The sequence below is a fragment of the Sturnus vulgaris genome, chromosome 7 (genome assembly GCF_052056855.1).
Source record: "Sturnus vulgaris isolate bStuVul1 chromosome 7, bStuVul1.hap1, whole genome shotgun sequence".
NCBI lineage: Eukaryota > Metazoa > Chordata > Aves > Passeriformes > Sturnidae > Sturnus > Sturnus vulgaris.
Window position 1 is genome coordinate 20,094,985 of NC_142249.1, and position 24,985 is coordinate 20,119,969.

Here is a 24,985-nt window from a genome sequence, read left to right on the forward strand (position 1 = left end):
CTGTCTCAAGAATTTTTAATAGTCATAGCTTTCTGTAGGTAAATAGGATGTTTACTGCCCTTATATGAAAAATTTTCCTGACAGAAGCATTTTAAAATGTTAATTAGGAAACTTAGAGGGAATAAATAGGAAAGATGAAGCATATGTGTAAAGGGAGAGAGGAAAAAACTGGAACACTGGTCAACAGAAGTGAAATGAGCCTTTTCTGAGAATGTGATCTGGGATTAGGAGACTATGGGTGGAAACAAACAGATAATTTGTTAATAATTGATAATGTGACTTTGGGACAGACTAATTCTGCTGCCAATTCCACTCTGGTTTCATTGATTGCAGGTTTCAAAGCAGTCTTGATTTAAATAGAGATTTATGGAAGGAGGTGGGAGTCCACATGAGACTCATTTGAAGGATGATCAGCCCATCTGATTCTCCAAGTGTGCCTAATTGCACAGTATAAAATGAACAGACCCTGACCCACTGGTGCAGCTATACCCTTGGACACACATGGACCTACAGAGCTGGTAATCAGGGTCCCTGAGGAGGGTTGGTGAGCACTGGGGGTTACCCCATTGTTTACTTTTTCTGCATTGAGGTGGTCCATAAGCAGGTTTTCACCATTATAAATTTTGCAAGCACATTTTGAACACAGCCATTTGGCAACTCTAGTATTCCTTCAGGTTAAACATTATTTTCACCTTGAGTCATCGGTTCAAATCAAACAATAATTCAGGAAGGATTAGAAGACTTTGCATTCTTACTCTTATTTATGCTAAATAAGTATGATTATAGGATGAAAGTATGATTAAGAAAGAAACTGTGACAGTACATGTGCCATAGCAACATAGCTTATTCAGAAAGAAGTGGATGGATTGAAAATAGAGGCTGTGCCAAAGGAGCAGGTGTAGTCTGAAATACAAAGAGTGTTTAGAAATTAATGAGCTGCAGTTTTCAATTAGAACATACATTGAATTAGTCTAAATTGAATTACCATGTAGAACAAAAAAAGGCTAATATCAGATGCATTAGACTGCCAGTCAAGACTAATGTGAAATGAGTATTATACATCAGGTAAGAAAATATACTGATGAGATATAAAAAGAAATTTCCATACCATTTACCCATGCCAGTAGCCAAAACTCCTATTCCACAAAGAAAAAATTTAAAAACACCTATTAAATGTATGAATAGAAAGACCTTTTCGATTACATGATTTTCATTATCCCTAAGTGTATACATTTTCAGTTACAAAAAGATAACAGAGGTTGATTGTAGGAACTGCTTTTGTCTATAAGATTCTTAAATGGATATTATAAAGGAAATGTAACATTTCTTTCCTCATCAAAGGGTATGGTTAAACTTCTCTTTTATTTTTATCTTTCCTTTTATTTGAGGAAATCCTTATAACAGTATGGGTCAGGTGAGGAATAAAACCACCAGTCCCTTGTGGTTTCAAACGATTAGGCTTAACAGCCTGTTTCCTCTTACAATACTTTAATTTAGTATATCAGTAATAAAGAGCATTTGCCAAAAGAGGAGCATTCATGCAGCTGCCAATTTGCATTACATTTTAACTGCTATCGCTCCTATAGAGCACATGGCATTTATAAATTACTTTTAAGCTCTTTTTGGAGTACAGCCTGCCTTGACATGTCATGAGTCAAGAGGCTTTTGCTGAAGTGACCCTTCACTGCAATGAATGTCATTCGAGCCTCGGTCACAGCAGCACAGCTCTCTGCAGACCTGCAGGGAGACACATCCCAGACAAAGGGATGGGAAGAAAATGCAGTGGTCTCAGCTGAAATAGGAAATGCTGACTCAATGAGAGTTGGAGAAGCTCCTGGGGAAGTCTTTGTGTTGCTGACCAGGGTGAGGGGTGCTCCCCTAAGCAGAGCTCCTTGTTTCATCAGCTCCTCTTCCTGGAGGCCTTGTAGCTGCAAGACAGATGGCTCTAGCTGTGGTTTAGCAATGTGTCATGGTGTAATAATTAAACTATGTGAGTAGTCCTGCCAGTCTCTCTGCTCCTGCCTTGCCCACAGAGAGGAGTACCTGACCAAGGCATATGCTTTAACTCACTGTTTAGCATAGCACCTCCATGGCCCAGGCTCCTGGCAGGAGGGGAGGAAGATAGGATGGACCAAAACCAAAACTTTGGAGGGTGGAGGGTAGATGGGAAGGACAGAAAGCAAAATTGTAAAGGACAGTCTTTATCTGGAGGATTAACTGGAGACAGATTCCAGTGTTTAATGATGCTTCTCTTCTTTTTCACAAATCATTTTTAATGGTTTGCCTGGGGAACAGTGATGCTGCCAGGCCCCTGAGGCAGGGAGGTGGTACCTTCTGTCCTCTACCAGTTTTTGGTCTCCTTCTGTACTTTTCCAGATTTGGTTGGGGTTGGCCCCCTATTAATGCAGTTTTTTTTCAGGCAGAAGAATTAAATTGTGGTAAGGAGCTACTACAAAGCAAGAAGACAGTTTCTGAGGCTGATGCCTCAGCTTGAACTTAAAGTGATGGGAACTTCTTTCCTCACCACAGTGAGAGTTAGGAGCTCATTTCTTAGCTTTTTGGGTAGCTTTTATCATGGTATTTGATTGGCAGCTCCTGCCTCAGTGTCACACAGCCTTTTGTCAAGCAGTCACATCCTGCCTCTTGCAAGCAGGCTGGTAGTCTCTGTCTTTAGGAAAAGGACTGGAGAGGTGGGGTTTTTTAACAAAGGCATCTGGGGCCATGGGGACATCTTGCACTGGTGTCTGCAGGGAAGAGCTCTATGGCTCCTGCTTGTCCTGGGCTGAGGGCAGGACTGCACTTCTTTGTCCACAATGCAGCTCTGTGAGGAAGCGTTATCACTATCTGTGCTGCATAAAGGAACTTGTAGCTATAGCTCATAAAACCCAGTGAGCACCATTACTGATTGCAATATCACACCCCCATCATGTGCCCACATACACCCCTGTAGTGGGATTTGTACCTATGGAGTGTGGAGGGAACCCCTGGAATTAACTGTACATGGTGGATGGTGGGCCAGTTGCTGACCCCCCTGAAAGCTAAGTCACTTGATATTAGCAAAGTCCTCCAGAACCAGATCAAAAGCAGAACTTCTTCCTAAAGGTACTGAGAAAAATTTACTTTATTTTTGCCATGTCTAGATCCATAGTTATATACCAAAATATATCCCCCCAACCCCCCCGGAAAAGAATGGGTTGTATTTGTCTCTGAAAAGTGCCTTGCTTTTGTGCCACTATCCAGAAAAGTAAAGTTCATTGGTTTTGCCTTGTCAGTAACTGAAAGAGAGTAGTACTCACATGGGTGGTTTTTGCTGGTGCAGTTTGGAACTGTCATTCCAAAGACCCAGATCAGTAACTGCCAGGAGCAAATCTACAACCTGTCAGCCACTAAGAACAATAAGAACAAAACAAACCCAGATCCCAATCAGTTGCAGTGACCAGTAGGTTTTAGGAGTGAAGCTACAGAAATACTTTTCTGTTGGGTTTCATTAAGATCTCTGCATTTTTAGGAGTATGGTCTGCATGGTAAGCACACCACTGGGAACATACAGTCTTCCCAAATAATGCCAATACACTTTAATTTCATTGAACAATACAGTACTGAAGGAACTCACTTTAGATGCAGCAATTTCTAGCAGCAACATCAGGCAACATTTTTTCCATAATTTAAACCCTAGATTTTTTTTTATTATTATTTTATTTTATTTATTTATTTTATTTATTTTATTATTATTTTAACAGCCTTACTTTAAGTCAAGCCAACATTTTGGCTGAATTTGTTTAAATAAATTTTCAATTAAATATTTTTTAAACCTTCTTTAAAATTTCTAGATATAAAAATATTCATTACCAGCTATGGAAATCATACACACTTTTATCAAAAATATAAATAGCCATTTCTTCAGATTTTGCCATAAGTATTTCACTGGAGGGGGTGGGGAAGGTCTGATTTAATTAGAAGTCAGTCCATTTGGAAAATTTTGTTATAAAAACCAGAACTTTTCTCAGGAGTAAGATTTCATCATTTAACCATTACTTTAACCCAACTCCCCTGTGGGTAACTGAAAGCAGGGCTTTGTGTTGCCTGAGGATTCCATTCTGCTTGAGCACTGTGGGAGCCTGAAGGTGCCCATGTGCCAGGTAAATGTGGTTGTGTTGGAATGGCAGCAAGAGAAGTCACCTGGTCCCCTGGTGGCTGAGACTGTGTGATGTGCCTTCCACCCACCTTCTGAGATGTCATCTTTCAGGCTGAACTTTTAATAGCATTCTTACCCCCTGCTCACGCCATGTGGGCAGAGGCTATGCCTGACATTAGCATTCTACAAGTGAAGAAAATTCACTGAAAGCAGATTATCACCACTTTTATTTAAAAAGTAAAATTTTGGGCTCCTCTTTCCCCTTCAGAACAATCCTATGAAAGATATGAAGGGAAAGTTATATTTAGCTTGGAACAAACTTCTACTAAGAGCACCATTGAGGAAATTGGGCTCAGTTTCACAATCTGACTGATTAGCTTTTGAAAATCATGTACTGAGGCCATAAAATATGCTCATAAAGTGTTCACAGAAGCAAGGATTTTCTGAGCATATGCATTTGGCTAAGTTAGCTATACAGTGAAACAGAATACTGCAAAATGTACAGTGGCCCACTGCATAGTAAATCAAATGCCTTGCTTCTTGATGCTTGTACAATAGGGCATCATCTGTGATGTTTTTTTAAAAATGCATGCAATATAACTGCTGGTTATTATTAAAATACAGGGAAGGGATCATATTATATATAAATTCTGAAACAATAAAAGCATATTTAGTCATAACATCATGAAAATACCATTTGAGAATGAAAAGCCTGCAGTGTACTACACATGCATTCTGAAGAAAACATGACAATGTGTTTGAGAGTGGAGCCAGGTGCTCAGAAAACTAAACATTCCATTGTGTTGGAAATGCACGTGGGCTTCAGGATCAACTGATCAGTTCTAATCTGGTTATTCTAGGATGTGTGATCTTAACCTGACTTGAATTTTTCTGTTTTGGTTTGGGTTTGGTGTTGGGTTTGTTTTTTTTTTCTGAAGTAATTTCACTTTGTTACTCAATAAATGGGAATGCATTGATTTCCCTTTTTAGAAAGATAATTTGTACGATGTCGAGTGAACTGTGTGACTGGATTAAACTTACATAATGTGTCTTTCAGAGAGTGACTAATTGGAATTTACTGCAAGTCGCAGATGACTTTTAAATCAATTGTGTGAAGGCTTCATAATAAGACTTACTGATTGGGAGATTAGTTCCAGAAAATACACATACATTATCCAGCTAACACTGAGAGCAAAGAGTGCTCCAGAGAACAGCTGTCTCTCCTGCACCCTGAAGAATTACTCCAGGGACAAGTAAGGAAAGTGGAGTCCCAGTAGGACCTAGAATGAACCACTCTTACAGCTGAGGTTTTGTAACAAATGGGAACATTTGAAATAGCACATTACAGTCTTTTTTTTCCGTTTTTTTTCCCCTTCAGTCCATATGTAAGTTGTAGAACCTCTATTCAGATGTCATGGTTTAAAGGTTGTTGTGTTGCGTGGTTTGGCTTTTTAGTGCTTCAATCACTAAAATGTACAGGAGTGAGGCTGCTCTGGTTACATGCCCTGCTGAGACGTTGCTCAGCTGTTGCTTCCAGTCATTCCATTTTCAGTTCACCTCAGTCCTGTGAAATCACATCCTGAAATTAAGTTTAAGAATTACAGTCTTGCAGTTTGCTTCCTCATGGAGTCTGCACAGCATATTGCTCCCTGCACATGCAATTGTGATTGCAAATGTTTGTCACATACAATTACTAAAAAAAAAAAAAAGTAAGACTTAGTAAAGTGGAAAGGAAATAACTTTCCTCTTCAGCTTTTTACCTTTTTTTCATCCACTATGTAGCAGACAGTATCTTCAGGCAGTACCTTCAGGCAGAGCAAGTTATAAGGATAATTTGTTGGAATATGAAAGGGCTCTGGGGAGGAGACTTTGCTGGCAGGTAGGAGTGCAGGAGCCACTGGTGGAGAGCAGGCATTGAATCAAAAGCCAGCCAAAGGTGTAAGAAGAGGAGCGGGACCTGCACCTACAGGCAATAGAGACAGCACAGAGAGCCTGGAGCAGGAGAGTGTCTTGGGAGTGGATGGCTTCCTGCAGGATTTGAGTTAAGCCCCAAGTCTGTGACTTCACGTGTTTGCTCTCAGGGATGACTCATCTCTGCAGTGACTAGGGCTGCCTGAGGACAGTGGCTTGCTCTCTCTCACTTCATTACCTCACATACTAAAAAGTAAAAGATCTGGACCTGCCTGATGACCCAAATTGTTGTCAGGAAGGTGTGTACACCAGAAATTTCATTCTTCAGTTTGGTTTCTGAAAGAAGGGATTTGGTCTGTGTAAAGGAAAGCATTACTTTGCAAAGCCAAACACCCAAAGTTAGGCAATGGCAGAAGAATGAGCATACACATTATAAAATTGTGTCATCTGAAAGCAGTTGTGTAAATTTTAATTTTTCAGTAGCTAGCTTTATGGCTTTAACTTTCAGTCTGTTTCTGGTGTACAGTACTGTAGCATGTAGCCCAGGCGAATGGCTGTAAGGGAGGTGGTGAGCCCAGTACTCCTTTATTTGTAAACAGAAAATGCTTTGCATGGAGCAACAGGAAGCTGATTTATGTGAAAGCAATACACAGTCTCTGTTAGAGTACAGTAACACAAAGCAGTGTTAAAATTAAAATTCATAATCATATAACTACTTTCCAGATTATAACGCATTTTCATAATTACAACCATAAGATAGGGCCTTTCCCTGCTGGGTAGTTTTACTTACCTTTTTATTGACATTCTTAGGTTTAATTTTCCAGGATCCAGAGATCTTTTTCTACTAGCATGGCTCTAAAGTGCCACTGAAAATAACTCAGTTCTTCAGAATTAGGAAAAGGGAAGCTGACAGTTAAGGAGTAAGTATGCCAAAAACCAGATATGCGCTCTACTAGTGATTGAAAGGGAAATTCAGCCTGCTTTACCTTGCTTCTTAAGTGGAATTACACAAAATAATAAGAGTTGATTCTGATAGTAAATTTATTGTTGAAAATCACTGCACTATTTATTTGCAATAATTTCAATTTACAAAGAATTTGTTTCCAATATGAAGTTTTGGTGATGCATTTTTTCCCTTTGAAAAAATGAGAGGAATTTTGGGTTGCAGAAAAAAATGTAATGAAATGTTTTTAGAATTCATTACTTACTTCCTGAACCTGTTGTCACTCAAAGTTGTTTGGAGAGGATGTCTCCTCTGGGGCATATGTAGGTCTACCTTGTTCCATAAGGACTTTCACCTGATGTAGTTCTTGGGAATTAAACTATTAAGTGACTTTAGCAGAAAGGGAAAGGAAAATGCAAGGGCAAGGAAAGGGAAAGGAAAGGAAAGCTTGCTTGCTTCCTCCTCCCCTGAGTCCATGCTATTTTCACACTTCGTGTAGATGAAGTGATAATTTTTTGTCATCTCTTACTCGTCATCTCAGTTTTCTTGATCGCCTATTGCCATGGAATTTTAATACACTTGCAAGGATGGACAAGAAATGCCAGAGAAACAAACACCTGCAGCAGAAAGGAGGGGTATAAAGCAAGACAGGCAGATTGAGGCAGTCGTTTTAAAAGTATTTCTTGATAGGATGAATCAAGCAGCCTGCTGCCTGTATTAAAAGCAGGAACTGAGTCAGACCCCTGCATGAGCCAGTAATGCCTGACAGCATCCTCCTGTATAATCTGTAACCAGTGTTTCAATTAATAGTTGTGTTGCAGATTAGTGTTTAGTGAAGCAGCAGCCTTGATCCTTAATCTCTGCACCGTGAGCCTATGCTGAAACCCAGTAGATTTTAAAAACCTGTCGGGGAGGTACAAGAGAACAGAAGAGGGGCTCCCAGTGAGCACTATTCTCAGCTGTATTGGCAGGACTGAGCTAAACTGGAACACTGTGATCCAGCTGCAAAGCACATACCAATTCCACCCAGAAGCTTGTGACAAACTGTGCTTGTCGTTGGTTTCTGACTCAGGAGAGATAAAAATACCTCCGCTGCAGCAGGGAGAGGGTTGCAGTGCGGCAGGCTGTGCAGGGGGAGGGAGGGCTGCTCTCCGGCTGTCTGCACAGGCAGGAGGTGAGCAAGGAAAGGTGCCCTGGCACCCTACAGCTCAGGAGCATGGTCAGCCCCACGGTATAAAGCTTGGCTGTAGTCAGATCAAGGGTTTTTTGCTGTCTCTGCCAAAGACTGTTCACAAATGCTCGGAGAGCACCAGAAGGCAAGGGGCAAACTGGCCGTCGTGGCGAGCCCTGCCGGCTGTCAGCGCTCAGCTGGAGGGAGCCGCCGGAGCTGGGCTGCCGTGGTGGGCAGCTCCGGGTGGATGTGGCATAGTCTGCCCTGCTCCTTGTGAGCCCCTGGATTCTGGCTCCTGTGGCTGTTAAGTTCAAGGCTTTAATGGCTGTGTGGAATAGTTTGTGAGGACCTGACGTCCCTGTGCACATTTCATCGTCAGTTGCATCCGTGCAAACTTCAGGTTTCAGTCCAATGGGAGACTGTGGTCATTCACCTTTTGTTAGGATTTGTAAATTTCTAAAGAGAGGCGTCACGAGCAGTTCGAGGTTCAGGTCTTTGCTGGACGGAGCGCTGCAGTGAACTTGGGGTGACATTTGTGTTCACATCCCTACAAGATGTGAGATTGGTGAACATGCACGAAAAGCACTGAAAAACGTAATGCTAAGGGAAGAGTGGTGCCCATCAGCGGTCCCATTACCCGCTCCTGGCCATCAGAGGTGGGGGTCTGGGACAGCGCTTCCCGCCTTGTTCCCGGGGGCTGCTGGCGGCCGCCCTGCCTCCCGCGCCACCGCCGGGAGCGCAGAGGTGACATTTTCTAGCAGTGCGTGGCTCCTGCCGCGTGTGCCTCTCCCGGGGCCGGCGGGGCCGCCCCGGGCGGGGTCGGGCCGTGCCAAAAGGGGCCGGGCCGGGCCGGGCGGGGCCGCTCCGCCCGCCTCGCCGGGGCCCCATTGGCTGCGGCCGCCCCGGGGCGGGGCCGCTCCTCTCCGCGCGGGGCCGCGACGCCCCGGCGGCGGGCGGGAGCAGGGTGCGAGGCGTGCGCGTCCCCGCGCCCCCCGAGCCGGCCGCCGCCGATGGAGGGAGCGGCCGCGGGCTGCGCGTCCCCGCCGCCGGCTGCCGCCCGCCCCCGGCCCGCAGGCCGCCCGCCGGCAGCGCCGAGCCCCGCGCCTCGCCGAGCCCGTGCCCTCCATGGCCGCGCCGCCCGCCCCAGCAGCCTAGGCTGCGGCATGGTCCGCGGCGCCCCGGCAGCCCGAGTGTGACACGGCCGGGCACGGCAGCATGCCGGCCAGGGAGCCCTGGGCAGCGCAGCGAGCCCGCGGCAGCGCCGGGCACCGCGCCGGGCACGAGGGCCGGCAGCGCGATCTGCTGCTCGCAGCCTTGGGCATGAAACTGGGCGCTCGCAAGGCGTCTGTGACAATCTGGCAACCTCTTAAACTCTTTGCTTATTCGCAGTTGACGTCGCTCGTCCGAAGAGCAACTCTGAAGGAAAATGAACATGTTCCAAAATACGAGAAGGTTCATAATTTCAAGGTAAGAAACGTTTTCTTGCCTAATTTCTTTTTCAGGCACAGGGGCTCTAGCTCGTGTTTGAAATGGGTTTGGTATTGCAAGGAAAGCATATGTATGCACGCTGTGACTTTCTAGGAACTTAAAAGCTGCAAGGAAATCTCATTGCCGGTTGCATCAATTAGACACGTTTAGAACATACAGCGGAGGAACTGGGGTTTTCTTGGCTTCTTGTGTGCATGCATTTGTTTCAATAAATATTTGCCGTATCTAGTTATCTCTTTTATTTAGATTTGTACTGAGAGAGATGCTAAAGGTGAGAAAAACAGCAAAGTTTTCTCTCAACTCAAATGTAGTCCAGTTTTACTTTCAATGCCAAAAAAATCTCTTAGATCTATAGTTAGATGGTTAAATTTATTTTATCTCAGTTTATTGACGGCAAATAGCTTTGGAGGTTAGAAGTGTGTTCTGCTGCATCTGGATTGAGCAGATGGTCTGCATTTCCCTTAGTTTCTGGCTTTTCTCCTGTGTCAATGAATGGAATGTTGAAACTAGCAGGGCTTACACCATGAGGCTGTTGGACATGCTGCCATCGGCAACTACCTTGCGTTTTAATAAAATTTACTTAGTCTTCTATGTAGCTTCAAGTTACTGTTTTAATTGCTTTAAATAATAACCAACGTTCTTTGGTAAGAGAGATGCATGTCAGTACAGCATATTCATGTTTTGTGTCTGTCTGTAATAGGTGTCCAGTAAGGACTCAGTAATGTAACCTTTTGGTGGTGAAACACGTTTGATGATAGGCAGTCTTAATTTTAAGACTACACAAAGTGATGTTTTACTGGATTCCTGTAGATGACAGTACAAACTTGATATATGTAATTTGAAGGTTACATGTTGTCTTTAATGTAAAAAAAAACCAAACTGAAATGCCTACTTTTATTTCTTTTAAGAAAAGGGCAGATTGTTAATGTAATACAGGCATCTGATGATATAAGCATCCGTTAAATGTCTCCTGTTCTCAGTTTTGATTTCTATCATGCACACATGTCGGAATGTGGGAGTGTCCAAATGCATACACATATATTAATTTACCTATCCACTATCTGATTTTGTTTAAACCACCTTCTGGCTTTTGAGTGCAGATAATCACCAAAAGTGGAAGCTTTATGTGCTCAGGATGTTTTGTTTCATTTGAGTTCGTCCATTAAGCATGAATTTCAAAACCACGTACAAAATGGTATGTGAGAAGTGTTTAATATGAATGCTTGGCATAACATAATTGTGCTGGCTGACAGTTCACTGCAGAGCGTTTTTTCACAGGCTCCTGAGGTGTCCTAAATATCTGCAACGTCTTGCAATTTTCATTTGTTCCTTAGAGTTTGAAGATAATTCTTGCAGTTGCCAGCAGATCGTGATTTTCCATGTACTACAGTGTATGTAGGATAACACGTATTTAATTTTGTACATCTGTGTTCCCTAGTTGCTTTTCTTTAACAGCCTGAAACACATCTGTTTTGAAAATAATCTGATAACCTGATTTTCATTCATTCATTCGAGTTTATTTACTTCTTTTTCTTCTATAAACTGTTTATGGAAACTTTCAGAGCTGTGAGTTTTCCAGTCTTTTCCAAAAACAAGACTGTATGTCTGCTCCAAGGTCATAGCCGTGGCACAAACTTTCCACACAGATTATTTTCTTTATAATAGTTGTACTGTAGTCCCTTTATACATGCTGTTGCCAGAAAAATATACATTGAGAAGTAAATCTATTCTCAGGTCAGTGGAATGGAGGTGCCTTTCACAGATAATTTTTGCTAGAAAAGACTAGAAGGGGACAAGCCCCTTACAGGGTGTGCTGCAACCAACCTTCCCATGGAAGGAATGCTGCTGGCATTCATGAACTCTAAATGTGGCCACTTTCCCATCAGAATAAAAAGCAAAAACAGAAGCTCTTAGTAAGGACTATGTTATGACTCTAAAATGAATGGCCATCGTTAGCTCGTATGCTTCTCTCCTTTATCATTTCTTTGCATCTGTCAAGTTTTTTTCCTCGTATGTAAAGATGTAATCATTTAAAGTGTCTGCATGAGTCTCCTAGGTTGCCTGCCCAGTAGCAAATCTGCCACCCATGTGGGGAGGAAGGAAATGTCAGGCCCAGAGTCTTCAACCTAGACTTTTGAAACAAACCAAGACAAAACAACTCAGAAATTAAATAAATTTATCCAGTTCAGCTAATCAACAGTGACTGCAGTCCCCAGGGGCTCCAGAGCAAAGGAGAGTGTCCGCTGCTTTGTAGCTCTGCAGCTAATCTGCTTTTTGTGCTGCAGGCACAAGGCACCACATAGGGATCCCTAACCCTCTCCCAGCTGCTTCTTTGATCAGTCACATCACTGCTTACAGAAACGAAGGGGTCTCAAAAATCCTTTTATACTGGAAATCCTAGCAGAGAGGGGAGAAATGGAGAAGTGCAAGTGCTCAACAAGCAGCAATGCTTTCTTGGAGAAGGGGAGATGACAGCTGCAGCCACTCCAGAGGCAGGCTGGGGTTAGCAAACACCCATAAGACCTGACCACAGGCTAGGACACCTCAATTCTCTCTCTGCTCCTGCACCACCTGTCTCTGTGGGGTGGGTAGGTGGGGACACAGGTGCAGTTAGAACGCTCAGACTCTGTTGCCTGCAGCAAAGGTAAGGTAGAGGAGCAGTGTAGTGAATTACAGGAATGCAGTGCCTAGGGAGGGGTGAACATGAAAGCTGCTTTTAAATCAAGAGGTCTCCTGAATAAATCCATTAACCTATGTTTTGCTCCAAGGGTTGTTTGAAAGAAGAAAGTAAAGACAGTTTTACTAAGAGTGCTGACGTGGCAGGGTTTTTGAGAGGATTTAATCCTACTTAAATCTCCTGGAATGTGAGGTGTCTCCTGCCTGAAGGGAACAGGCTGGGTAGCCAGGGTGACAAGAGCTCTGCAAGCAGAGCTGGTCGGTAATGATCTCCAACTCTGTAATATTCTCATGGCTGGGAATCTGGTCTCTCATGAGCACATCTCAAATGCAAATACAGAGTGCCTGAATTTTCTTATATTAATCTCCATAAGTAAAGAAATGAATGATTATTTATAAGTGTCAGTTCTGACCGAGTTTTAAATGTCCTTCAGGATGAAAGCTAGGTGGGAAAAGTATTCTACTTTTAAGCGTATTTTTGCCTTTTCCAATTTATAAAAAAAGTTGAATTAGTATTGCTGTGTTCTCTATAAATCAAATATAAAAGACCAATTTTCTAATAATTCACATATATCAAAGAGGCATACATTGTTTGCTGTAGCATTTTATTTAGCTCTAAATGAATAATTGACGTGAGTGGGGCTTGATTGGGTCTTTTTGCATATTTGGATTACTTTTGCTTTCTCTCCGTTTACTCTGCTTTCCTGAAATCCAGCATACTGAATAAGATCTCTTGCAAAATGTATCATTAGACCAAATGAGGACAGTCACTTCACCATCCTCAAAATTTCAGCCCTACCTTTTCTCACAGAGAGGCTTTTTCTTTCTTTCAATTCACTTACCCATTATGGGGAATAAATCTCCCCACAGTCTGTGGTACAAATGTGTCAATATGGACAGGAGGGTGTGTGTGTGATGGATATCAAGCTCATTCTTCTACCCTGTGTAGGTGAACAAGAGCATCTTGTATTTGGAAGCTTTGGGAGACCTCTGCTCTTTGAAGTACTGACAAGGAGCATAGCTGAAGCCAGTTGAGGTTATTTTCTTACAAAAAACCCCTTAGTTATAGGGGAAAGCTCAGTAACAGAAAACTTACAAAGTTCTGTAAGTTCATAGAAGTGGACAGAATAGATTCATATCTAATCATTCCCATAAACTTATTCTACCCCTAGATCCTACCAATAAGAATGCTTTTTGCTGTCCCTTACAATTCTCATAGTTGCTTATATGGTCCCCAAAAGGCAATAACTGTGATAGCTTGTAAATGAAAATAAAATTGCTTACCCAGCTGGTATCTGTTCAATAAGATGAGGAGTAGGAAGCATCTGGGCACTTCTGGGCAGGCAGATGAAGGAGGAGCTTAAGGCAATAGAGGAACTGCAAATCTGCAGGGAAAAAGGGTCTGTGGCAAGGTGCCACATGGATGGAAAATGAGAGGAGGACAAGAGGAAGCTCTGGATTGGAAGGTGTAAAGTGGGCTCTAGGCCTAAAGACTTAGCAGGGTAATCCAAGCTGGGTTTAAGGTTTTCTCCATCTTCTCTCTCTGGTGAGGCAGTTTATTAGGGCAGTGAACACATAGGATTCCCTTTGCTCAGTCCTCTGCACTTTCCCACTCTTCATCTCCTCATCTCTCCATCTCTGCTCTAAATCCAATTGTTTTTGCTGATAAAAAAGGTCCCTTGTGCCCTGAGGCCACCTTGTCTGACATGGAATATCTTCTGCATCCCTTCACCACCTGGTGCTGTGCTTTGGACTTGTGCACTGACCTCACTTCTTCGCCCGCTGTTTGCTTGGGACTAGGGAAGGAGATAAAACTGTGCTTGAAAAATGTTCATGAAAAGGAGGGCAGTTGTGGAAGATGAACTGGGATTTGTGGGATGATAGCTTAAAAGGAAGAGAAAAATACGAGATTAACAGAAAGAAATCTCCTGGGTTGTGAAATTTGTTAGTCAGTGCAATAACCTCCTCATCACTTGGCACATTTAAGATAAGCCTGGACAAACCACCTCAAAGGTCTTCACTCTCCTGCAGCCTTTGTGACTCATGGGCCCTGGGGAAATTTTAGCTCCCTTGGCTGCTTACAGGTATTCCTTCAGACATCTCTGGCTCCTGATGACTTGAGGCAGCAGAACACCCTGCAGGTGTTTTCTTACTGCCGATAGTCCGAGGCACAAACCTCTCTTCTGCCTGGATTAGTGCCATGATGCTTCACTGAAGCAAGAAGGTGTCTGTGCCTGTCAGGGCTGGACTGAAATCTGTGCTTCCATGCATCATTTTCCCCGGGATATTGTCTTGTTTCTCTCTTGCACTTCACAAAACAAATCTATCTCCTGAAGACTTATTTTTGTGCTATCTCTGTGCTGTGCTGGATGGTCTCGTGCTGTTTCCTAGTCACTATCTTACTAGTGCTGACGGCACAGTGGATTAATTGTAATAAATAACAGTTGCAAGGCTGCTTGCTAAATCAGTCGACATTAACAACATAATTCCCTTTCCAATACTTCTTCCAGAGAGATGTTTTTCCATGGTTGCTTAAACTAAGTCAGCTGAGATGCTGATGAGTGTTGTTTTTTGAGATTCCTCATCCCCCTCCTGGACTGAAGCAATATCCTGGCTTTCTCTTTGAGGATGGCTCACTTGAAAGCCAAATGGAGAGCTCCAGACCAGAGACAACATACTTTTCCAGATGTAACTGGAGGTAGAATATAACCTTAAATATGCACAAGGAGTGAAGGAAGGCTCAGGTGAGGGCGAGTGCCTGGAAAGACTTTGCTAGTATAGACAGACTCAAGCCTCACTTTAATGAAGAGACTGCTGATACTGACAACAGTTACTCTGCCAATGAAATTTGTATCACATCTTGGAAACAAATAAGCCACCCTGGCCCTGATTTTATTGGGGTAATTGCATCTGTGCTGGCTGCTTTGCTAGCCTAAGAAGTCGTAGCAAATCACTTCCATGCCACATCTTATTCTAGAGAACTTCTCAGTAGAGCCATGCCTAAACACTGGAAACCTGGAAGATGGAAAATGCAGAAGTGCTGCAAAAAGGCCAGAAACTATAACAAACTCTTACTATATTAAGCAGAGCCATTTTTCTACGTCTTCTGACATGAACTCATTTCTATTTCTGATGTCCTGAAAACTGGGGCAGATGCCGATTTGGGGTAAATTGATCTAGTTCCACTGAAAAGAGGATGCAGAATTTTTTATTAGGAACAGAACTGGCACTGGACATATTTTTGAAATATCTTTATATGAGCCACTGCACTAATAAGAATATTCAGAGAGAGAGCTGGGTACCTCTAGCATAGTTTCTGGAGAGAGTCAGTGTGTGTTCCCACAAATAAGAAAACCTCAGGAAATTTAATATTTCTATTAGACTCCTAGGACTCGAGGGAAAAAAATGGTTTAAAGGCAGGGAAAATACCTGGAGAACATAACTGGAAAAAAAATTCCACAAAACTTCTGAGCAGACTTCATCAGCTCTATGTTGTGCCTTCTGAAACTCAGTATCATTATAAGACAGTTCAATCCAGAAAGGCTTTTAGGCATTGATGGATTTTAGTCTCCTAGAGTATTTATTTAATGTTACTTGCACTTTTTTACTTTTTTGAGGAAAGCCAGGGCTTCTTCAAAGCAGATTCCAAATAACACAATATTACTTAAACCTTTTTGGTTTCCTAGTGCTAGTCCTTAAATTCAGGCTTTGCCACTGTTCAAAAAAATAAGAGGGAGAGTGAGAGAAAGCCTTCTTTCCTAAATCCTTAATTTATTTAGGCTGTAATTTCTTCTCCCACACTTTTATTAGTCCCCATGTGTGGATCCTGTGAATTTGCCTTATGCACAGCCCAAAGCCAGACCAGTTCATTTCTCCAGTAGGGCTAGGAAGCACTCCTGTGGGGAGGACGGGGTCTTTGCCTCTAGAAGCTTCTAGTGCATGTTATTTTCTCTCATCATCAGCTTTTCTTCCAAATTAGCCTTAGGATCATGACAAAAGCATTTAGGAATCTCTCAGGGGTTTATATTCTATTTACATGTCAGCTTTAATTCTAAGGATTTTATTCAATTTTCACGTCTAGTTTCAGAATTTTTTTGTACGGAGGCATGTATCAAGTAAATTGGACCTGGAATAAAATGCAAAATGTTCCCGTTTCCAAATATCAATTTAAAGAAAATCTGCTATTCCATCCTGAAGGAAAGGTGGCCATTTTCACTCAATTTACAAGCAAAAAAGCCAAAGACATGCAGTTCTCATTTTTCGCTTGGGCTCTTGTAGAGCACAAACTAACGTCAATTTCCAGTTGTTCCCGTCTCTGCTGACACAGGCAGTGCAATCCAGAGAGTAAACGAGATCTGACAGCGCTTCTGGCTCCAAGTGGGTGAGGACATGGAGGGAGGTTGTCCTGCTCCACATTGGCAGTGCCCCACCGGCGACAGCGATGCTATTTATACCCCACGCTCTGGGCGAGGCAGCGCTCTGACAGCATCCCTCCTCTCCAGAGCTGCTGCACCAAGGCACTGGGGAGGTCCCAGTCTGCTCCCCATGGTTAACACCCCAGCTGGGCTAAGCAGAGTCAGCTCTAGTTCTGGAGGTCTGTCCTGCTTGTCTCACATTCGTTCCTGTTACACCTTCACATGAAAGCAGTTACCCTGCAGATACTGCTCTGCTGTGTGTGTTGTCATGGCAGTCTTCTTGCATCTCAGATTACTTGTCAGCAGCAATATTTTCCTCACAGGAGAATTACCATGTGCTGGAATATTTGAAGTGCTTTCAGACCCTTGTTTTAGAGGCACTATCTAATCATCATAATATATACAAGGATAAATTGCAGCATTGCCCAAACTGATGGTTGAGTTTCTTACTCCTCTCTCTTCTTTACTCTTCACATCCAGGCAATCTGTCTGGACCAGGGATGGATGAAAAGGACATGCCTGTTGGATTCCAGCATGGGTGTGCTCAGTGCCTGATAAAATCAACTGTGACAGGGAAAACAGATGTTAATAATACAGGCTGAGTTCATCATTTTAATTGAGATTTACAATGTCTCCTGGATTCAGTTAGAAGCTTAGAAAAGCCCCAATAGGCAGAATTCAGCTGATGGAATTGCAAATCAGTTAGGACCACTGTGCTGACAGTCTCCATCAGCAGTGTCTCCTCATCCTTGGGAATTTGCCTGAAGGCCAGTATGGTCAGCAGACCTGAACCTTTGCAGTACCATGTGGTGCAAATGCTGGGGGTGTGCCACGTGTTCAGTCCCTGGTGGACTTGGTCTCCTCTCTGAGCACCGACAAGGCTTCTGCCTAAAGTGTGAGCCTCTGGTAGCCCAGGAGTATAGATCAGCAGTATATTTTTCCATCTTTTTTCAAGGTGATGTATCCCATCCCACACCAGATGGTAATGCCTGGGTTTTCTAGCCCCCATGACTGTGACCAGCAGTTCTGTGTGCAGGGCTGTGCAGGAGATGCTCTGCAGGGAGCAGGGTCTGATGGAACAAACATTCAATGAGACTGTGACAGCAGCCTCTCAACAAGGGAAGCCTTTTTTGTCTACTGTCTCAAACACTTCTGTTTTATGGGCTCAGTGTTACTTTTGTATAACCACAGTTTTTCAAATCCAGCCCTGTTTTCTTCCTGTCAGTGGCTTTGCTAAAGCTCTGTTGATCTACAGTCTTCCCTCATGTCACATTTGAACAGCATTTCACCGATATTTTCTCATTCTCTTCCTCCCTACCTTGACAAGTGATAAAATGTAAGTCTCCCAGTTAAGAATACAAATTATCTGCTGGCTCATTCCGGGTCTTCAGGTAGCAATCAAGGGTAGCTGAATAACTGCCTTGGAAAAACCAAAAGTATAAAAAATAAGTGGAATTACAAGGTGCACGGGTAACTAACTTTAACGGTGACCTTTATAGAGCCTGAGAAATAAAGGGGAGAGATCTGCTTGAGGAGTTCACAGCTTGTGTTATAATCTGCTGTCAGAGCCACTGGGTCATTTTTTTATTTGGTTCTCCTAAAATAATGTCTTTTCTAAACAATTTTAATTACATGCAAAACAAAAATAAGTGAAATTTTCTAGCAATCAGAGTTGTTAATCACAAGAATTAAGCTATTTTTCCTTGTGTGTAAGAAAATACCTTATAAGCCTGAGCAAAAAACTTTTCTCCTACATAGTTCACAGTAATTAAATGTTTATTATACATCATTGATAGTGCAGGAGAGTTCAAAATAGAAATGCCTGGAGTGTAAATTTAACATGAGGCTCTCTTATGTCAGACTTGCAGGATAGCTTGGTAATAGTATTTTATATAGTTTCTGAAGCAGATATTTTCCTTTAAAATTACCTAGATTTTTCTTTTTAATTAGTTTTTTTACTCCCAGAAATATACAAATTGAGATTAAAACCAGTTTAAGTTGCTCTCCCACTTGCTCATTTTCCAGATTCTTTAAAAAAATTACTCCCATTTGGAAAGAGAGAAAAGAAGATTTTTGGGTGGGAGTGAGAGTGGAAGGATTGAGAGATGTAAAGCCACAGTTGGCAATCCTACTCTGTCACATTTTATAAGACAGTAAAATCTGCATATGGCAGATGCTCTTTTTTACAAGGGGATAGAAACCCTTATAATTTAAGTCAGGATCTCTGGGTGTGTTTTTAGAATTTTTTCTGGAAAGTATCTTTTAGTTTTGAAAACAGACAAGTTTCTTGGCTAGTTTTTAGAATGGGGAATTAAATACAAAAATCAAAATGCTGTATTAAACAGTGTCATGTGATAAATGCAGTATTGTTTGCAGGTGCTGGAACTGGCAAAGGGATGCTAAGGTGTTTCTTTTTAGCTGCCAGACCCCACCCATCCTCTAACTAGGATTAGAGGTTGTTCTGACTACCTCAGAAGACCAATTTTTCAGTATTTTCTGGCATCACTCACTGTGTCTGATTTAATTCCCAGAGAGGGTGTGTATTCAGAGCAGTGCAGGGTTGGGTGTCGGGTTGCACTTCACAGGAGTGTTGATGCTCAGAAACCCCTGAGAAACAGAAGCTTCAGAGCTGATCTTGGAGGGTTCTGTGCACCAGGGCTGGAAGGACATTGTGACCTTTGGGCCCCCTGTTTAATATTGCCAGAGAAGCTCCCATCTCATATAAAGGATGAGGCAAGGCAGAGCATCACAGGACGCAGGAAAACCCACCCTCACCTTTTAATCTGTTTTGAGTTTGCAATCAGAATAATGGATAAGAAATAGTCATTTGGATGGGGCAGCATAAAGCAGAGCAGGCTCTGGTGAATCCAGCTGATGATATGGAAAGGCATTTCAGTATTTGGATGCAGCCTGGCTGCGTGGGATGAGACAGCAGTGCTGATGCTGCTGAGACAGTGGTTCTGAAGGGCAGAGTCAGTCTGGTATTGTGAAGGGTGACCAGCACACGCAGTGTTGGTGGGGAAGACGAGAGTCCACCTTGTCCTTGTTGTTTTTAGATTGATGATGAGTCATGTAAACTCTTCTGAGGAACAGGCTGAGAGCCAGGGTCATATCAGGGGACTGGCTGTGGTAGAATCCAGGTGAATCATAATTACTACACATAAGAGAAACTGAGCTCATTTAAAAAGTTCATAATATTAAAAATGGAGGCAAAAAGTTGGAGCAGCAGATGTGATAGACCCTGCAGAAGAGTTTCTAAGGAGAATCAGAAGGAGTTGGAAACATGCAGACCATGGTGGGGAGCAAGATGCCAAGAAGGAAGAATGTTCACTGCTAAAACAGCCAGTTAGAGGTCAGATATCTGAGGTTCAGTATCAGCACTGGGGATGGCTCTGGAGAAGCCAAGCTGGGACTCCAGCACCTAAGGACAACATTAGAAATGCTTCAGCAAATAGCACATTTGGTGACTTGATGTTTGATGAATTGAAATCAGCAACCACAGAGGCACAAGGTAGGATAGTATAATTCTTTTTATTTAGAAAGAGCTAATAATGTGTCAGTCAGCATTTTAAGGAACAAAACAAAATTCCCCTTCTTTGTGCAATCAGAGATACTGAAACCAAAATGACTTACGAAACTGGAAAATATTGTGAAAATAAATTCTTTATTGTCCAGACTTTTGAAATGTCAATTTTGTTTCAATTTTCCTCGGCAGGATTTTTGAGAATTATTTTAAAGAACGATGTTTCAGGGGAATTTGACCCCCCCAAAAAAAGATGGTGACTGAAATGATGCCTTCTTCTTTTCCCTGAGAAAGTTCTGTTAGTCCTGCAGGCATTAAAGCACAATGCTTTGCTTGAGGATATTAGAATGTTCTTATTCTGGGAAGGGAACACTGCCAAAAACCTGGATAAAAGCCACCAGGCTGAGGAGGAAAGTCAAAAGGATATGGGTAGTGCAGGTGGGTAACAGAATGAATGGTGTGAAAAATCTCTTTGTGGTGAGAGGAAAAAATGAAATGGCGAGTGCAGCTGCTGACAGTCTTGTCATCTTTGCTTTGTGGAAGCCAGCCAGAGCTGCAGGGAGAAGGGGCCTCATGGAGCACATCTCACCTTCCAGAGGCATGTGGGATGGCTGTGGGGACACAGCAGGCAGGGCTGGGCACTGGCAGGGCTGGGCACTGGCAGCCTGGGCTCACTTTGGACCAGGCAGTCAGGGCCCTCACTTAGCACAGAGTGCATGTGAGTGACTTGGTGAATTCAGGGGTAATTTCCAGATTGTCTCAGCGATCTCCTGCTGCTCTGAGGGTGCTGAAAGCCCAGGAGGCTGCAGCCCTTCCTTCAGCCAGAGCTGAGCTGTTCCCTGGATTGCAGGTGCTGTTTTGCATTGTCACCTGTGGGGTGAGTGTCACCTGCATCCAGCTGCCTCTTACATCAGTGGCGTGGGAGACAGTTGCCACCTCAGTCAGGCCACTTTGCCTCTCAGTGTTCACGGGCAGAGCTGTGTGCAGATGTCAGGAACAAACACTTCCACCAGCTCCTTCTCTCTCCTGCTCCACACTGCTCCGAGCAGGCGCTGCACACACACACGAGGTTACTGCCTGCTCCCAAACGCCCTCAGTAACTGAGGAACCAAGTGACTTCAGCCTAAAGCATTTTTGCTGTATTTCACTGCAAATTTCATTTCTTATGATCATCAGCTACTAATTTTATTTTCAGCCTGTCTATTCTAAATAGCAGCTCAAAGCCTTTTACGCTGGCTAAGGAAGTAATTATTTTCTCCGTAAAGAATCCTGTGGTTTCCTACAGCAGGAGTTTTATCAGAATAAAATCAGAAGCAGTTAATGGTGGCTGCAGGATTTGTAACAAGCATGTGAGCCAGGAATGAAAGCAGCATTGGCGTTTTTTTCTTCTTTAGCTTTGAATTTTTTCCTGGTTCAGTGGATTCCTTTTTTTCATTTTGGACTTTGGATTTTCAATATGTAGCATTAGTCTGAAGAAAATTAATTTTCTGTTGGAGTTATTCTAAACTGGGAAGTCTCTAGGCAAATTTACAGTATTTCTGTGTGGCACCAGTATTTTTGCCTAGCAGGACTCTTTCCATGCAAGGTGAAATCTTGCAGCCCCCTTCCCATTTCACAGAGTGCCTTATGAGGGGGAGGCCATAGCAGAAGGCATTGGAAATTGAAAAGTGAACTCTTGCACAGTTGCTGCAAAAGCCTTGCCTGGTGGCCAGACTCCTGCTCAGACAGAGTGGCAAGAGGTGGGAGAATGGCTGTGCCTGCTTCTCTGACCTGGTCTTGGAGCAGACCCCCACAGACCCAGTTCTGCTGCTCTGGATGGCTCAGGATGGAGGACTCCGGTTTTCCACACATCTGCAAGAGTCTTGGTTTTTGAATCTTTCTTATTTCCTTTCTTCCTTTCCTACCATGATAAAGGGAAACTTCCAGACACTGCATGTGGTACCGTCAAAGAGGAGCAATTGTGCACTGTTTACATGCATTGATGCTGATGTCTGTGAAATGTTTGGGTCATCTCCTGTAATTTTCCTTTCTGCTGCTGTCTTGCAGGTGCACACGTTCAGGGGCCCTCACTGGTGTGAATACTGTGCCAACTTCATGTGGGGCCTCATTGCTCAGGGAGTAAAATGTGCAGGTAACAGTTGTTGAGTGTTCTTTTCCTGAGTCATTCCTGGTGTTGTAACTCTGTAGTGTCACAGCTCTGCCGTGACACCGCGGGGCCAGGGGCCAGTCTGCTCCTTGTCCAGTGGAAGGAGGAAATGGATCCACTCTGCTGCTGATGGCTTCAGGTACCTGTTCAGTATCACACTGGAGTGATGCAGAGCACCCCTTGAGCACTCAAGAGAGGAGACAATCATCATCATGATGAGATTTTTTTCCCTACCCTTTTAGAATGGAGGAGAAAATAGACAGATTCATAGTTTATTTCTTTTATACCATTCCATGTATTGGTAGGTATGAGAAAGTCATTGGGGATCTTGATGTGCAAAGTGGGTATCAGCAAATTCCATATTGCTTCTGTGAAGCAGACATCCAGCCTAATTTTATATATAAACCAGCTGACTCCCAGCGTGCCATAGACCCTAAATCACATCTCCTACTTGCAAACTGAAAAGAAAGTAAGAAAAAGGATGATGAATAAGGGATGACTACTGAAATGTTACATAAACATTCAGGTGCTGGTAGAAATGTATTACATGAATGGGTCTCACTGCAGGCATTTCTGGGATAAAGCCTCTCCAAAGGAAAACAGTTTGACACTTTTATTGATAAGGTTCTTCTGAAAGGAAAGGACAGTCGGCTTTCTTTCAAAGGCAAAGAAAAGGATCAAAGTGATCAAAATAGTTTGCTGTATTTAAAAAGTATTTTATGACATTCTAGCAAACCATATTTATAAAAATGGTGCAAAGAGATGTTGATGTATGAAGACCTGCTTATGTTGCCCTGGAAACTGAATTTTCAAGCTAATTTAAGAAAATCTGCTCTGTCTAAAGCTTTCTGAAGTCTTGTCTCAAGCAAATAAGAAGGTTTTTTATCACAGAACTGCAAAATGATGTAATATTTAAAATCATTTCTAGCCACATAGGATTTAAATATTTTTAAATTCTTCACCCGTGACTATTTCAATGCAATATTTTGTTACCATTAGAGTTTGCACTGTCCAGGATCATTAAGAGTGCAGCTCTGTTTTAAGACATGATTATGTAAAAATGGCATTTCCTTTCTTAGTATTTTCCCTCTACTAAGAATACAGGGTTGCAACCATGTCCTCCACTTGTTTGTGAAGGTTGTTAGTACTTTTTACTGCTCTTGATTTTGTACAGTGTGTACAGTGCTAGGATTTTAATATTGGTTTTCTGGTCAGTATGTTTTTGATGACACTTGAATCAGTAAGCATACCATCTTTATTCCTTGCCTTAGATTCCTCCATTTGGACTTCTAGGAGAGATATCAATTATTTTTCAGATTGATATTAGGTAACTTTGATCCAGAAAAACAATAAAAAATAAATGGTATGAAGGATTGCAATGCTACGTGGCACTGTGGAATTAATACTATTGCTTTTACAATTAAATCCAAAGTGCTTATTATTCTGTACTGCCTTTTTTTTTTTTTTTAACTGAAGTAGAGCTGATTTTCTGGATTTATGCAGATTTTTCTAAATTGTGGGTTTCCAAAAGCTTCCAAAATCTGGTTTTCTTTCCTCCTTAAGAGGATGGTAATAAGTACTGCAGTATCCATTCTCCTCCTTGCAGTGTAAGGAACATATTTGTATTAGGTGACTTCATAGGTTCAGACACTGTAATTAGGGCTTTCTGTTTCGTGTGAGGTTTCACATCAGGGTTAGTAGCTTCCAGTAGTTTCTATGATCTTATTTGTATTTTAAAATCCCATGTTGTATAACTGTGCTTGCTGAAGTGTCAGCAAAGATTTGGGGTGGGGTGAGGCTGCTGCAGTGTCTGCCCCTTCCCACAGCTGAGGCTGTGCAGCCAGCAGAGCCAGAGGCTGCACAGATCTGGGCATTTCAGGGAAATACTGGAGGTGCACAGACACAGAACGAGGGCCTGCATAGCCAGGGCTAATGTGCTAATGTAGGGGAGCTCAGGCTTTAGTGGTTTGAGTTTGGCAGAGTTTGTGTGCTCTTACAGTGCTTTTTTTAAGAAAAAAAAAATGTAGTAATTTTGCTTCTGAACTGAGTCATTTTAATATGGAAACAATGAGGCACAGTAAACCAGAAGCCAGATGAGGCCATTGCTTTTCAGAGTGGATTTGTACTAAAAAAAAAAATTACAGCTTTTAACAGGATGCAGCCCTCTTGAATTCAAGTGGGGTTCAATGCCACTTCAGGGAAATCCATGAAATCTATTTGGTGGTCTGTATAATCATTTTATTGAAAATACCTACAAGCAATACTGCGTGGATCGTATATAATTTTATACTTTTTAAAGCATTTGCTTTTTATAGCAAACAGTTGCACATCTCAAGAGAACTCTATTTGCAGTACAGAAGTGATGAGTTTAACAGATAAAAATTGATTACTACATGGGCTACTCTCAACCATTTTAAATCTTATTCTGTGCAGAAGCACAAAAACATGCAAAAAGAGAAGTGTAGGACAGTCCAAGACCGGACAGCAAAGATAAATGTCACCCATTTCAGAAAGGAGGAAGAGCCAGTGGAAAAAACAGAGCTTGTTTCTAATGGCTGATAGTTTATGTTACACAAA

General features: G+C 42.5%; 1 protein-coding gene across 6 annotated transcripts in view; it reads left to right on the top strand.

Moving 5' to 3' along the window:
- CHN1 (chimerin 1) overlaps positions 1–24,985 on the top strand; it is a 104,842-nt gene that overhangs the window by 67,948 nt on the left and 11,909 nt on the right. For all 6 annotated transcript variants that reach the window (XM_088168012.1, XM_014880169.2, XM_088168011.1 and 3 more), the window contains exons 7-8: positions 9,550–9,627; positions 22,309–22,393. In XM_088168012.1, the coding sequence (XP_088024138.1) occupies positions 9,550–9,627; positions 22,309–22,393 (163 nt within the window). The remainder of the gene's footprint in view (positions 1–9,549; positions 9,628–22,308; positions 22,394–24,985) is intronic.